General features: G+C 45.6%; 1 protein-coding gene across 2 annotated transcripts in view; it reads left to right on the forward strand.

The window, feature by feature from the left end:
• Window positions 1-14,133, forward strand: part of LOC118385470 (ceramide transfer protein-like) — a 35,191-nt gene extending 21,058 nt beyond the window's left edge. Inside the window, exons 4-16 of one of the 2 annotated variants that reach the window (XM_035772620.2) lie at window positions 1,577-1,654; window positions 6,685-6,792; window positions 6,904-7,039; window positions 8,683-8,766; window positions 9,000-9,250; window positions 9,384-9,470; window positions 9,595-9,687; window positions 10,135-10,230; window positions 10,388-10,520; window positions 10,681-10,751; window positions 10,887-11,015; window positions 11,253-11,382; window positions 11,839-14,133. In XM_035772620.2, coding sequence (XP_035628513.2) covers window positions 1,577-1,654; window positions 6,685-6,792; window positions 6,904-7,039; window positions 8,683-8,766; window positions 9,000-9,250; window positions 9,384-9,470; window positions 9,595-9,687; window positions 10,135-10,230; window positions 10,388-10,520; window positions 10,681-10,751; window positions 10,887-11,015; window positions 11,253-11,382; window positions 11,839-11,966 — 1,524 coding nt within the window. In that variant the 3' untranslated portion in view covers window positions 11,967-14,133. The remainder of the gene's footprint in view (window positions 1-1,576; window positions 1,655-6,684; window positions 6,793-6,903; window positions 7,040-8,682; window positions 8,767-8,999; window positions 9,251-9,383; window positions 9,471-9,594; window positions 9,688-10,134; window positions 10,231-10,387; window positions 10,521-10,680; window positions 10,752-10,886; window positions 11,016-11,252; window positions 11,383-11,838) is intronic. The other variant, XM_035772621.2, reaches the window with a different exon arrangement.
• Window positions 14,134-14,351: the final 218 nt, after the last annotated feature.

Genomic DNA, 14,351 nt, shown 5'->3' on the forward strand with positions numbered 1-14,351 from the left:
ATCTTGGCATTAAATGGAATTCGGGAGTTTAGAAGACGATGAAGATTGAATGAATGTCTGCTATTAGCTATAGCGGCAATGCTTCTAAAATGCCTTTACTCCAGATTTGATATTTTTCCAATTTCGACTATCTGAAATGAAATCCAATCGGCACCTTTTGACATAGGCTGAAGCAGCGCACTTTTGACATAGGCTGAAGCAGCGCACTTTTGACATAGGCTGAAGCAGCGCACTTTTGACATAGGCTGAAGCAGCGCACTTTTGACATAGGCTGAAGCAGCGCACTTTTGACATAGGCTGAAGCAGCGCACTTTTCTAGCAAACAGCGTTCAGATTCCCTTTGCGGCCCACTTAAGCTTTGTGTAGCCAGTTTGCGATCATTTGTTTTTATGTTTTCAAAATGATTTGCTTTTAGTGTTGATTAGGAACCGTGTCTAAAAAGCCAATACTTGTGAGCTGTCCCTGTTTGAGAGGTGACAAGCATTCCTCTACTATAGAGACTTGGGGGCATATGCTAAGAAAAACGTTATAGACAATTATCTCCATTCTACACTGTACATGTAATGGAATAAACATGCAGACAATCTGCGCTAATTCCACAAAACAAATATTTATTTTATATGTTCTGTACTTAGCAGTATGAATCTTATTTCTGTTTTGTAAATACCTTTTTCAGAGAACTGAACCGAACCACGCGTGATCCATAATGTTTGTCTAAGCACATGAATCTCCAATTTGCCACACACGTCTGGTACTCTAAACAGTTGGACAGGGTTGGCAGGTCTGGGGCTGTGCATTGTCGTGCTAAAACATGAGATGGCAGCAGATGAATGGCACGACAATGGGCCTCAGGATCTCGTCACGGTATTTCTGTGCATTCAAATTGCCATCGATAAAATGCAATTGTGTTCGTTGTCCGTAACTTATGCCTGCCTACACCATAACCCCACTGCCACCATGGGCACTATGTTCACAACGTTGACATCAGCAGACCGCTCACCCACACGTCTCCATATACGTAGTCTGCGGATGTGAGGCCGGTTGGAAGTACTGCCAAATTCTCTAAAACGACATTGGAGTCGGCTTATGGTAGAGAGATTAACATTCAATTATCTGGCAACCGCTCTGGTGGACATCCCTGCATTCAGCATGCCAATTGCATGCCCCTTCAAAACATGAGACATCTTTGGCAATGTTGGCCCTTTATTGTCCCCAGCACAAACTGCACCTGTGTAATGATCATGCTATTTAATCTGCATCTTGAGATGCCACACCTGTCAGGTGGATGGATTATCTTGGCAACGGAGAAATGCTCACTAGCAGGGATGTAAACAAATTTGTGCACATTTTATAGCAAAGAGAAGCTTTTTGTGCATATGGAAAACTTTTTAGTTCAGCTCATGAAACATGAGACCAACACTTTACATGTTGCATTTATATTTTGGTTCAGTGTAGATGGTTGAGTTGTTTCATTCATTTCGTATCAACCAGGCACTCACTCCCTGTTACAGTTGTGTGTGTGTGTGTGTGTGTGTGTGTGTGTGTGTGTGTGTGTGTGTGTGTGTGTTTCTATCAGAGTCTAAGAGAGGGGAGGATAGACAGTGGAGTCATCCAGAGGACATCACTAGTCCCTCCAGCAGCAGTGTGTTTAATGGCAAGTCTACCTATACTAAACCAGCTACTGTGTGTTCTACTACCATTTAGCACAGTGCCCTTAATCCTGTGTGTGTGTGTGTGTGTGTGTTCCAGACTTGTCATTTTCTGTTCTCACCATTGAAAGCAGGTCAGATAATGAGTGGCACCTATTGTTTACACTCAGGTGTTAAAGGATAAAGTTCCCAGGGAGGGGTTCTCACTGACACACACGCAGTAATAGGTTGTACAGGGCTCTGCATCACTGATCCAGTTTATAATTGTTTCCACAGACGCTCTGATCCTTCTGGAATTAGGTCCTGTTACTCATCAGAGGGAGGGAGGAGGGGGGAGAGAGGGAGGGCGGAAGAGCGAGTTGTGGATGGATTAGCGTAGAGTTTAGGATAGAGAGGAGGGGTGGGGGAGAGGCAAGATGTGGAGGGAGGAGGAGTGTACGAGTGGGAGGACCATAATAGACAGAAGGGATTCTTCACTCTGACAGTCTGAGGCTATTTTCTAGGGAGGGATATGCTTACGCAATGGTAATGGGTTGTGAGAAGGCTTTGGTGGGATTTACGGTATTACTGGCATAGCACACAAGGGGATGCTAAAAAATGCAATAAAAGCCCAATGGACCTCGATTACCAGAATGCTAACAAAATGAGCACAATCTAATAGTGAAATCACATACACTGTTAGCTAAATGCTAACAAGTGAAAACAAACAAACAAATTCCAAAGACAGGTAAATTCAGCTCATAAAGTTATACAAGCTTAGCTAGTAGCTACCAAATGTCATTTTTGGCGAGTGTGGACATTTACAAGGGGAATTGAACATGAGATTGTGCTAGTGAACAAAGTTGTGATGCTTTTCTGAAGGACGAGCAGCATGTGTGCATGGAGCAGAGGGTGAGAAGAACGAAGGAGGGGAAAAAACGCTAGTAGGAAGCAACAGGGGAAAATGGCAACTGTACAGACAACTCATTCAGAGCTCTTTGGCAAAAAGCCATTCTAAGATATCTGATGGCAAACATTTTACTAGTGAAATGCATACAAGCGTAACTTCACCTCATGTGCACCGCTCAACAGAGACTCGCCGATTAGATAGAACACTACGGACTCACCAGCTCCCGCAGTTGTGCTATTTACAAACAAACACGACTGGCTCAACTGTTCTGGGGAACTACGGCAAGCTTCATAATGTGACCAGCGACATGAAGAAAGGAAATAAAAACCTATTGCTAACGTATTGTTGACTGCAGGTGTTAACTTTTTTTTTTTAAATGGATACATATATTCACATTTTATTGGAAAAACCATCCCGTGGCTTTTTCTAAGTACCCCGATATGCGGTATACCGCCCAAGCCTAGAGGTTGCAGATGGTGTGAAGGAAAGGGTGTCTGTGAGAGCCCAGAACACAGCAGAACAAATGGTAGACCTTGTCCTATGAACATGTAATTGACATGTTTTAAATAGTGAACATTGTGTTTGTATGTGGCGTCAGACACTAACGCTTCAGAACATAATGATGAATTTGTCCTTGAAGGCAGAGTAACCGCCCCACCCTTAAAGGGATACTTGGGGATTTTGACAATGAGTCCAGTATAAAGGAAGTTGGAGGTAGTATTATCGGTTGCACTAGTGCTGGCTAGCAACTTCCTTCCAGCTGCACGCAGAGACATACAAATGGTATCCGCCAAGTTCTTTCTGACTGGGGAAGAGGAAAAAAGGGCAAAATCCCGGAGTATCCCTTTAAGGCATCCCCATGCTTCCCACCCGAAACGGGGTTGCGTGAGTATTATGACATTTTGTGAAGTTTTGGTCTTCAAGGTTGTTTTTTTTCGGCTGTTCGTGCACACATTTTGTCTCGAGGCATGCCGAAGTCTGTAGCCGAAGTCTATGCCCCTTCGTCAACCGTAGGGATTCTTCAATTAAGTGTTTCATTCAATTAGAGACAAATGCTTTCATGCACATTTTTCCCCTTGAGAAATACTGCACCAAACATCTGCATGTAAAATTGCGCAAAAATGTATGACAGATTTCTCGGTTATCTTTGATTAATTCAGACTATTTTAAGGAAGTGTATACTGGCTACAACATCTCAAGATGGAAAAACAAAACTTTTTTTCAGCTTTTCTTCTCATTTTTCAAGCGAAGGTCTGAAGGGAGAATGCGAGCACACTCGTTGGGTTCGCCTAGGATGGACGCCAGCTGAACCGACGCATGCGGAAGGCTTTCTCCTCTCCCTCCCTCGCTCTCTCCTGACACATGTTAGTCATTCCTGGCAGTGGGTTTTGGGAAACCCCTCCGTGTCACACTCTTCGCCCTTCCTCTTGTTCCTCCCAGCCCCAGGGTGACCCTCTGATTCAGCCAGAGCAGGAAGGAATGAGTCACACACACACACACACACACACACACACACACACACACACACACACACACACTACGCCTTCTCCCCACAGTGAGTCAACAGTCAGAAACTCTCGGCCTGTGAGGAGGCCCTTCTCTCCCCCTCGCAGTCTCTTGTCTCCCTCTGATCGCTCTTCAGACTCACAGCAAAGTGTCAACTTTCACTCGAGAAAAACAATCTGGTCAGGGCTAAAATGTTCTTAAATTCTTTTATATAGTAAATAATATTTTGTGTTGCTCTTTGCTACTTGAGTTAACATGGTCTGTGTGTGATTGTATGGAAAGTTCCACGTCTGTCTGGTAAAATATTCTTATCGGTTAGTACACCTAGATAGACAGCTGGTTTCACATAATCAGTCCATCTCTCTCTCCGTCTCTCACTCACTCACTCTGACACAGACGTTTTAGTACTGTAGCTATGTGTGTGTTTAAGTTATATTCAGACTGGGGCATTGCATATTTACTCTTTCTCTCTCTCTCTCTCCTCTTCTCCATCTCTCCCTTCCCCATCTTTCTTGGTCCTTGAGGGGCGCAGCGGTCACATCCTCTCACCATTACACAAGCACCCCTGTGTGTTTCAGGAGTGTGTGCAACATCACCCTGACCACACAGTTCTCTCTATGAGCCTGAAACAGCAACACAGTGGGACCGTAGCAACAGTGACCACGGCGACCATGGAACACTGTCACAGAATGGAGTATTGGGTGACTTCCTCTAACAGAGGATAGAATCCTTGACTTCTTACCGAACCCAGACACTTAAAATAGAGAGCGCGAGCGAGGTGGGAAAAGAGGGAAGATCTGTCTGGAGAGGACATAGTGATTTACCCAGTGTGAATTAGCACTCAGAAAAGAGTACAGACACTGTGTGGGGCGGCAGGGTAGCCTAGTGGTTAGAGCGTTGGACTAGTAACTGGAAGGTTGCAAGTTCAAACCCCAGAACTGACATGGTACAAATCTGTTGTTCTGCCCCTGAACAGGCAGTTAACCCACTGTTCCTAGGCCGTCATTGCAAATAAGAATTTGTTCTTAACTGACTTGCTTAGTTAAATAAAGGTCAAATAAAATACAAAATAAATAACACAGGGTTAAGGGTTCAAGTGGAACCGAGCGTGTAGCCTTGTTAAACGAAGATGCTAGAGGCGTCACTACAGACCTGGGTTCGATCCCGGGCTGTATCACACCTGGCTGTGATCGGGAGTCCCGTAGGGTGGCGCACAATTGGCCCAGCATCGTCCGGGTTAGGGGAGGGTTTGGCCGGGGTAGGCGGTCATTGTAAAATAACACCTGACTTGTCTAGTTAAATTAAAAAATGAAAATACAATTTCTGGTGAATGTGTTTGTATAGACTGATGGCAAACACACTGCTTCTTTGATCTTGTGGCCAATTTTGTCTTTATCAACCAGCCAGATAAGAAACTGCATTATATTCATTAGCAGCTCTGTGATTTGGCAGATAGCGGCTGTATTGAATGGTCATTGTTGAAATGGGTATAGCTGAGAGGGCGACAGTAGTATTGAAAGCCCTGGTGGAGGCAGGAAAATGGTTACTCCTGGTCATTGACCGATAGTAAGCTCTGGGTGGGTGATACAGGGCCAGGCAGCGGCCATGGGAACAGTCTGCCACCTGGTGGTGAGGAATGGAAGCACACGCAGTCTTCATCTTCGTTTAACAAGGCTACATGCTCGGTTCCACTTGAACCCTTAACCCTGTGTTATGGCCCCACACAGTGTCTGTACTCTTTTCTGAGTGCTAATTCACACTGGGTAAATCACTATGTCCTCTCCAGACAGATCTTCCCTCTTTTCCCACCTCGCTCGCTCTCTCTATTTTAAGTGTCAGGGTTCGGTAAGAAGTCAAGGATTCTATCCTCTGTTAGAGGACTGAGGATGTGACCGCCCAATACTCCATTCTGTGACAGTGTTCCATGGTCGCCGTGGTCACTGTTGCTACGGTCCCACTGTGTTGTTGTTTCAGGCTCATAGAGAGAACTGTGTGGTCAGGGTGATGTTGCACACACTCCTGAAACACACAGGGGTGCTTGTGTAATGGTGAGAGAGGATGTGATTCGCATTTAAGACGTTGTTTTTAAGTCAAAAAAAAATATGCGTGATAACACATCCTCTCATACAAGATGTACTGGCTAAACCTTGTTTACCACACCGGTAGAACCGTGGTCAGATGAAAAGACACGTGAATAACATGTACACAGAGGAAAGAGTCATGTGAAAATGTGTCAGCATGACTTGTCAGAAACACAGGTAGTAATTGGGATTGGAGGACAGAGCTAGAGATGGGACACACGGAGAAAAGAAATGGGGTCGGAGAGGGTTTAACGTTCACCTCATACTCTGTCCCAGTGTGACAAGTAGCGGTGAAGGTGCTTGGGGATCATTACTGTCGGGAGTGTTTGACTGAACACACCGTGGGTCTGTCTGTGTGACTGTGTGACAGGGTGAGTTAAGATGCTTTACATGTGGTGGTAGATGTAGTGGCGTGATACGGTGACTTGTATGTCACCTCCCCTTGCTGCTGCTGACGAAGCGCTTAGGACACTTAATGTTTTGGCTAATGTGTTAAGTTGATAGCGATGTGGATATTTACTTAAACGTTATCGTCACTCTCTTCCCTCCCTGTGTCTAGGCGGAGTCTGGGTATGGGTCAGAACCCAGTCTGAGGAGACATGGCTCCATGCTGTCTCTCACGTCTGCTACCAGCGGCTACTCTGCCACATCCACATCCTCCTTCAAGGTGAGACCTAAACACACACACACACACACACACACACACACACACACACACACACACACACACACACAGAGTGTTTGCTGACCGTGCCGCTCCCCTGTTTGGACCCGAAAGGGTCACAGCCTGAGAGAGAAGCTGGCGGAAATGGAGACGTTCAGAGACATCCTGTGCAGACAAGTGGACACGCTGCAGAAGTACTTTGACGGCTGCTCCGACGCTGTCTCCAAGGATGAGCTGCAGAGAGACAAAGGTAAGACGATGAATGAACCTGTCAATCAATCAGATGCTTATGTCAGACAATAAATTCTTAAGTGCTGGACAGCCACAGGTCTACGATCCTTTGTGTAACTGTGGAGGAAGATACTTCCACATGCACTGTGACAGCAAAACCAATACGTTTCTTCCTACTTATTGCTTAACTTGCAAATGAACAGAAAACACCGCAACAGCTACCTCCAAAAAACAATGGCAAAGTGCCACAAAAATGTCTCTAAATGTTATTTGGTGTTCCCAGCAGAAATGCTAAGTGTGTGTGTGTGTGTGTGTGTGTGTGTGTGTGTGTGTGGAGATCATGAAAATATTCAGAGCTTTGGGGAAACATTTGCAGAATCTTCAACGGAATGTGTTCCGTCAACCCCCTCGTTGAGATGCAGTCATCTCTCTGTCCCTCTCTCTCCCTTCCTCACTCTTTCTGTCTCTCACCCTCCCTCTCATTCTCTTCCTCCACCCCCCTCTCTCTCTCTCTCCCTTCCTCACTCTTTCTGTTTCTCACCCTCCCTCCCTCCCTCATTCTCTTCCTCCACCCCCCCTCTCTCTCTCTCTCTCTCCCTTCCTCACTCTTTCTGTTTCTCACCCTCCCTCCCTCCCTCTCATTCTCTTCCTCCACCCCCTCTCTCTCTCACCCCCACTCCCTCTCTCCCCCCTCTCTCTCCCCCCACCCCCCTCTCTCTCTCCCCCACCTCTCTCTCTCTCCCCCCACCTCTCTCTCTCTCTCTCCCCCCCACCTCTCTCTCTCTCTCTCCCCCACCTCTCTCTCTCTCTCCCCCACCTCTCTCTCTCTCTCCCCCACCCCCTCTCTCTCTCTCTCTCCCCCCACCCCCCTCTCTCTCTCTCTCTCCCCCCCCTCTCTCTCTCTCCCCCACCCCCCTCTCTCTCTCTCCCCCACCCCCCCTCTCTCTCCCCCCACCCCCTCTCTCTCCCCCCCCCCCCTCTCTCTCTCCCCCACCCCCCTCTCTCTCTCCCCCCACCCCCCCTCTCTCTCTCCCCCACCCCCTCTCTCTCTCTCCCCCACCCCCTCTCTCTCTCCCCCCACCCCCCTCTCTCTCTCTCCTCCACCCCCCCCTCTCTCTCCCCCACCCCCCTCTCTCTCCCCCACCCCTCTCTCTCTCTCCCCACCCCCTCTCTCTCTCTCTCCCCCCACCCCCTCTCTCTCTCTCTCCCCCACCCCTCTCTCTCTCTCTCTCCCCCACCCCTCTCTCTCTCTCCCCCCACCCCCCTCTCTCTCCCCCTCTGTCTGCAGCCAGAACATTTGCTCATGGTGGAGTTTGCGCTTTGTCACCGTGCCGAACGATGGCTCTGAATGACCACGAACAATCAAACCGTTCCTTTGTTACCCATCAAATCCCTTCCTCGTTCCCTCCTCTCATGCCCCCTCAGTCCATCCCTTACTCCTGAATAAGAGGCCAGGCCATTGTTGTTCTGAGGACAGTAGAGTTCTGTTAGCGTGCCGTGCTGGGTGGCTGCATAGGCAACTCTTGGCACTACTCTGGCTCTATTGATGACTCTTTGCAGGGGCTTTATAGGGACTGGTGTACTACTGTTTGACGATTGCTGATCTCTATCTCTCTTTTGCGCTCTCGTTCCCTCTTTTTCTCTCCCTCCTTCTGTCTCTAGTTGTTGAGGATGATGAGGATGATTTCCCCAACACTCGGTCAGACGGAGAGTTCATCCACAACAACAACGGCAGCAAGGAGAAGCGTGAGTACAGCAGAAGCACTTCTATCGAAAGGTTACATAGCTTGCAGGTTCAACCTTTTTTGAGGCTATTTGTGCTTTTGAAAACTATTTGTTGAAAATGAAAAACTATTTGTAGTCCATGTGTGTATGCATGTAGTAAACATGAAATACGATTAGTGTCCTGAAATAAATGTTTCAAAACACCTAGCTATGTTTAAACGTGTGTTTTTACACGCACATTCTTCTCTGTTCAGTGTTCCGATCTCTGAGCCCTAAGGGCATCAATGGAATAGACTTTAAGGGCGAGGCGATCACGTTTAAGGCCACCACAGCTGGGATTTTGTCCACCCTGTCCCACTGCATCGACCTGATGGTGAAGAGAGAGGACAGCTGGCAGAAGCGACTGGACAAGGAGACGGAAAAGAGGAGGAGGATAGAGGAGGGCTACCATTCCGCTCTCTCTGAGCTCAAGAAGAAGTCTCACTTTGGAGGGCCTGATTACGAGGTGAGAACCGACCCAGTCGTCTATGATGGTATTGAGCCAGGTGGGAAAAGACACCCGTCATTCCCGTTCTCAGTAGGTAATGAGCGCTGTGTAGCTCTTCCCTTTTCTTATCCTTCTGTTCCTCTTCCTCCAGGAGGGGCCTAACAGCCTGATCAATGAGGATGAGTTTTTCGATGCCGTTGAAGCTGCTCTTGACAGACAAGACAAGATGGAGGAACAGGTACAGGAGCCAGGGCAAAACCCCTCCGCCTCTATTGATAGAGATTAAATCCAATTCTGTGATGATAATGATCAATCTTCATATTAAATTGAGTGTTTCATCCTGGCCCCGCGTGTGTCTCTAGTCTCACACCGAGAAATCGCGGATACAGAGATCCAGTCCAGTTCCCCCGGGAGATGTCTACTCCACCATAGGATCACACAGATTCGCTGACAAGGTCATTCGCCTCATTTAGTCCATGAACACATCACTTTAACAGTCACCCTCACGCTATTCTCTCTCTCTCTCTCGTTCTCTCTCGTTCTCTCTCGTTCTCTTTTTGTTTGGTCGTGTTCTCTTGTTTTCCTTCCTCATCCCTCTCTCTTCTCATCCTCCCTGTAGCCCCATAGTCAGTGACACCAATCCTCAAGGACTGGAATTGCCCACCCCTGCATTATATTATTGGTTGCCACCCTGAGTCACTACACTGTATTTAGCTAGCATGCTTTAGTACAGAGATTGACTGGCCTTTGCAGTTTGCATGTCATAGCGGTTACCTCACCACAGTACAATCAGTGGTTTGTCTTTCCTTTAACACATTTGTGTTTGTCAGTGAGCTGTTATTTCCATCTGACATTTAACCCCATCTGTCCCTCATGTTCCTCTTCCTGGTTGCTTTTAATAGGTGGAGGAGATGGTGCAGAATCACATGACCTACTCGCTGCAGGATATGGGTGGGGACGCCAACTGGCAGCTGGTGGTGGAGGAGGGGGAGATGAAGGTAGGGGGAAAGGAGAGAGAGGAGTGATTTGATTTATGCATGTGCCTTATGTGAAAGAAAGAACCTTTGTTGCCAGCACTTCAACTAAGCCATTCTGTCTTCAATCCCATAGTTGAAGTAAAGTAGTAACCACGGTACCCCTCTCTGTTTTGTGTAGGTGTACAGGAGGGAGGTAGAGGAGAATGGTATTGTCCTGGACCCCCTGAAGGCCACCCATTCTGTGAAGGGAGTCACGGGACATGAGTTGTGTCACTACTTCTGGGACACGAACGTACGCAACGACTGGGAGAGTAAGTCTCATCTGAACATAAGTCGCTCTGGATAAGAGCGTCTGCTAAATGACTTAAATGTAAACATTGTAAACATTAAATTCTGTCATTTCGTGTTCCTTATTTTTAGTGGACATGTTCTAATCTGTTTCCCTGTCCGTCTCTCTTTTCATTCATTCAGCCACCATTGAGAACTTCAACGTTGTGGAGATGTTATCGGACAACGCTGTAATCGTCTATCAGACACACAAGGTAAGAGGGAACGTGTAAAACACACACACACAATCAATGGGCTCTGAGAAAAGATTGGGTTTTTAAAGGAAGGAGACAAAGCCAAAACCTGAAGACTTGTGATGTAAAGCAGCATACATGTGAACTGTATTGCAGAGGGTGTGGCCAGCATCCCAGAGAGACGTGCTGTACTTGTCTGCTATGAGGAAGATCCTGGCTAATAACGAGAATGACCCAGACACCTGGCTGGTCTGCAACTTCTCTGTGGACCACGACAACGCCCAGGTCATTTGACCCCATCCTACCACTTATGAGCTCCAAGATTTTTGGGGGTGTTGTATTGATTAGTTAAACACTTATTCAGGTCCGTCTTTGACCAGGTCCCTCTGGCAATAAATATTTGTGTCTCGGTGAGACAACCCAAATAATGATAACAAAATGATGGTTAATTAAAATATTCAACTTGGTAAGAATCTCCTATGCTTGTAATTGATCTTCCTCCATGTCATTGTCGCCCTGCAGCCCACCAACAGGTGTGTTCGTGCCAAAATCAACATTGCCATGATATGCCAGACCCTGGTTAGCCCACCAGAGGGCGACCGGGAGATCAGCAGAGACAACCTTACCTGTAAAATCACCTACGTCGCCAATGGTGAGCTCATCTCTTCAACCGCTCTAAATAGGCACTAGAGATGGCCATGCTAGAACAGACCAAATAAGCAGTATTACAATGGCCATGTAGTACATTGCCAGTAACTACGTATTCTTCAATTAGGATTTCAGTGACTTCCTTTTCAGAATAATAAGGTTAGGTTCCGGGTTAATGTTATAGGGTTAGTGAATGTTAGGCAAGCCAACAAGTGCAAAGGCAAGCTACCCTACTACTAGCTATTCCTGCCTCCCCGCGGTGGCGGTGTACGCACCCACTCCACCAGGGGTGACTATAGGAGATATTTGTACTGCGGCAAGTAGTTAACCACAGAAAACCATGTGATTAACTTGATTCTTTATCGTTTGACAGCTCTAATTAAATATGAAGGTGTTGTGAATTAAACTGTTCTCTGTGATATCCTGTGTAACGTGCATTTTCTCTTCCTGTCTGTCACAGTGAACCCAGGAGGCTGGGCTCCTGCCTCAGTTCTGAGGGCTGTGGCCAAGAGGGAGTACCCCAAGTTCCTCAAACGCTTCACCAGCTATGTCCAGGAGAAGACAGCCGGGAAACCTATCCTCTTCTGAGTCTCACAGGACTCACAGCACCCCTGTCCACACAAGACTGTTCCGAACATTGAGTACCATTTCAACCCAACTCTAGCTAGCCATCATACTAAGTGCTAGGGTACAGCTAGGCCTTTTCAGACTAGCTTCCATGCAAGCTCTCTTGCTAGGTCTTCAGCTAGCTTCAATATAAGGCCTCATGCTAGCTTCAATGCTAGTTTCCCATTCTATACCTCATGCTAGCTTCCTATACTAGCTCTCATGCTAGTTTCCTATGCCAGGTCTTATGCTAGGTCCTTTGCAAATTCTCATGCTAGTTCTTATGCTAGCTCCCATGCTAGTTTCATTAGCTAATGCAGAAAGACCTATAAGAAAATGTCAATTGTGAGAGATATTAATATATAAATGTACGTATGTGTTATAAGAAATTTATAAGAAAGCAGTTTAAGACTGGAAGACAAAACATTACTCTATTTTAGTCCTGCTTTTTGTAGTCCTTTTTTAAGAGATGGAGTTTGTTCTTATTTTCTGTTGATTTAGCTTTTTATAATAATCAGTGGTGTTACAGCTTATTCTCATGCTGCTAATTTTCTTAGTACAACTAAATGGGGCGGCAGGGTAGCCTAGTGGTTAAAGCGTTGGACTAGTAACCGGAAGGTTGCAAGTTCAAACCCCCGAGCTGACAAGGTACAAATCTGTCGTTCTGCCCCTGAACAGGCAGTTCTTAAACTGACTTGCCTTGTTAAATAAAGGTAAAATAATAAATAAATCAGATCACCTTTTTTCCAGAATGATCATCTTGTTTGTAAGAAACAAAAAAACAACAAAATTCCAGAGGGCTGTCATTGAACTATGACCCCTATGACATTTTCTTCTGTCTCTCTGGTGAAAACACTACTTTGCTGGTGCTGATGGAGGGACGAGGCTAAAAGTTATTTTATTTTCAAATGTTGAAAATGTATTAAATCTTCACATTTCTTTATTTTGGGGTTGTACTTGGGTTTCAATGTTATACTATAACACAATTTTGATTTGGGATTTTAGATATCTGGATTATAACTGTATATAATGTCAATAACCATTTCTGCTTCACAGCCAGCTGTAAAAATGTTTGCAAATGCTTTTTGTGACTGAATTGACTCTATGCCTTAGACTGGGGGAGATAATACAATACGTTTTGGGTAGGGGAGAGGGTGCTGATAGACATTACACCCATATGAAATCACTAGAGACGTGCCAAGGGCCGAGTTCCAATACCTGATTATCGTCCCTTTCTCTCCTGACGATCCCTGATATGACTGAGTGGGAAACTTAAACTTGACCCTTACTTATCCAATCAGGATGATGTCAGAGCAGTTATTAGTAGGAAGGGAGGAAGTAAGGAGGTCCTTTTTAAGCAAGGCATGGGTAGCAAACTTATTCCATGGAGGGCCTAGTGTCTGCAGGTTTTTGTTTTTTCCTTTCAAATAAGACCTAGAGGACCAGGTGAGGAGTTCTTTACTAATTAGTGACCTTAATTAATCAAGGGAGGAGCGGAAAAACCCCAGACACTCTGCCCTCTGTTTAGACAGTTTTTACATTTTACAGCAGACTGATGCTTTGTCGCCTGCTGGGTACTTCAGTCAAAACAATGATGGTCTCCACATAGTGAAGACTTGTCTTTAATTTCAGATAGTTCATATAAATAGGTAATCTAAGGGGTTAATACGATGACTAATTAATTTCATACCCCCTTTTAGTTCAAACATTGTGATATTGCAATCAGAGGAGGAGCTATATGCCAATCAACTTTTCTGTCCAATGGAGAGATTGGTTCAAATCCTTAGAGGATGATGGTGTGGCCTGTATGCTGGCTTTCATTCCAACTGATCCTTGATTTGGTCAAGTGTTTTTAAATTATGTTCACCCCTTTGTGAAGAAGTCCAATAAATTATTTCTAGACTAATGTATAAAGCCACGTGGAGAAATACCTGGTTAGAAAGACACTTTAAAGGCTGGTTTCCCAGACTCAGATTGAGCCGACTTCTGGACTAAAAGCATGTTCTACATACAATTTAGTCCTGGAATCAGCATAATGTGGGTCTCGCAAACTGTCCCAATAAGATGTCCCTCTCCTACGAATGAAGATACATTTGCACTGAATGTAAAATGTTTGGAAAATCGTGTAAATAAAAGTGTTCTCACTAAAGCTGTTGGGATTGACTTAACTGTACTGTGAAATTCTGGCGCTTATGTAGTCCTGTTTTAGAAAGAAAAGTTTGACATTTCTCCAGTCTGGTGTGCTTTGAATCATTGTTTTCCCTCTTCTCTCAGGTTCTCAAAACTCAGGATTTCACTAATTGTGCAGAATGCCAAACAGTCAATGTTTTGATTGGAAACATACTGCATTCGTGTTTGTTTTTGTGA

Source organism: Oncorhynchus keta, chromosome 6 (assembly GCF_023373465.1).
Source record: "Oncorhynchus keta strain PuntledgeMale-10-30-2019 chromosome 6, Oket_V2, whole genome shotgun sequence".
In the NCBI taxonomy this organism is placed as follows: Eukaryota; Metazoa; Chordata; class Actinopteri; order Salmoniformes; family Salmonidae; genus Oncorhynchus; species Oncorhynchus keta.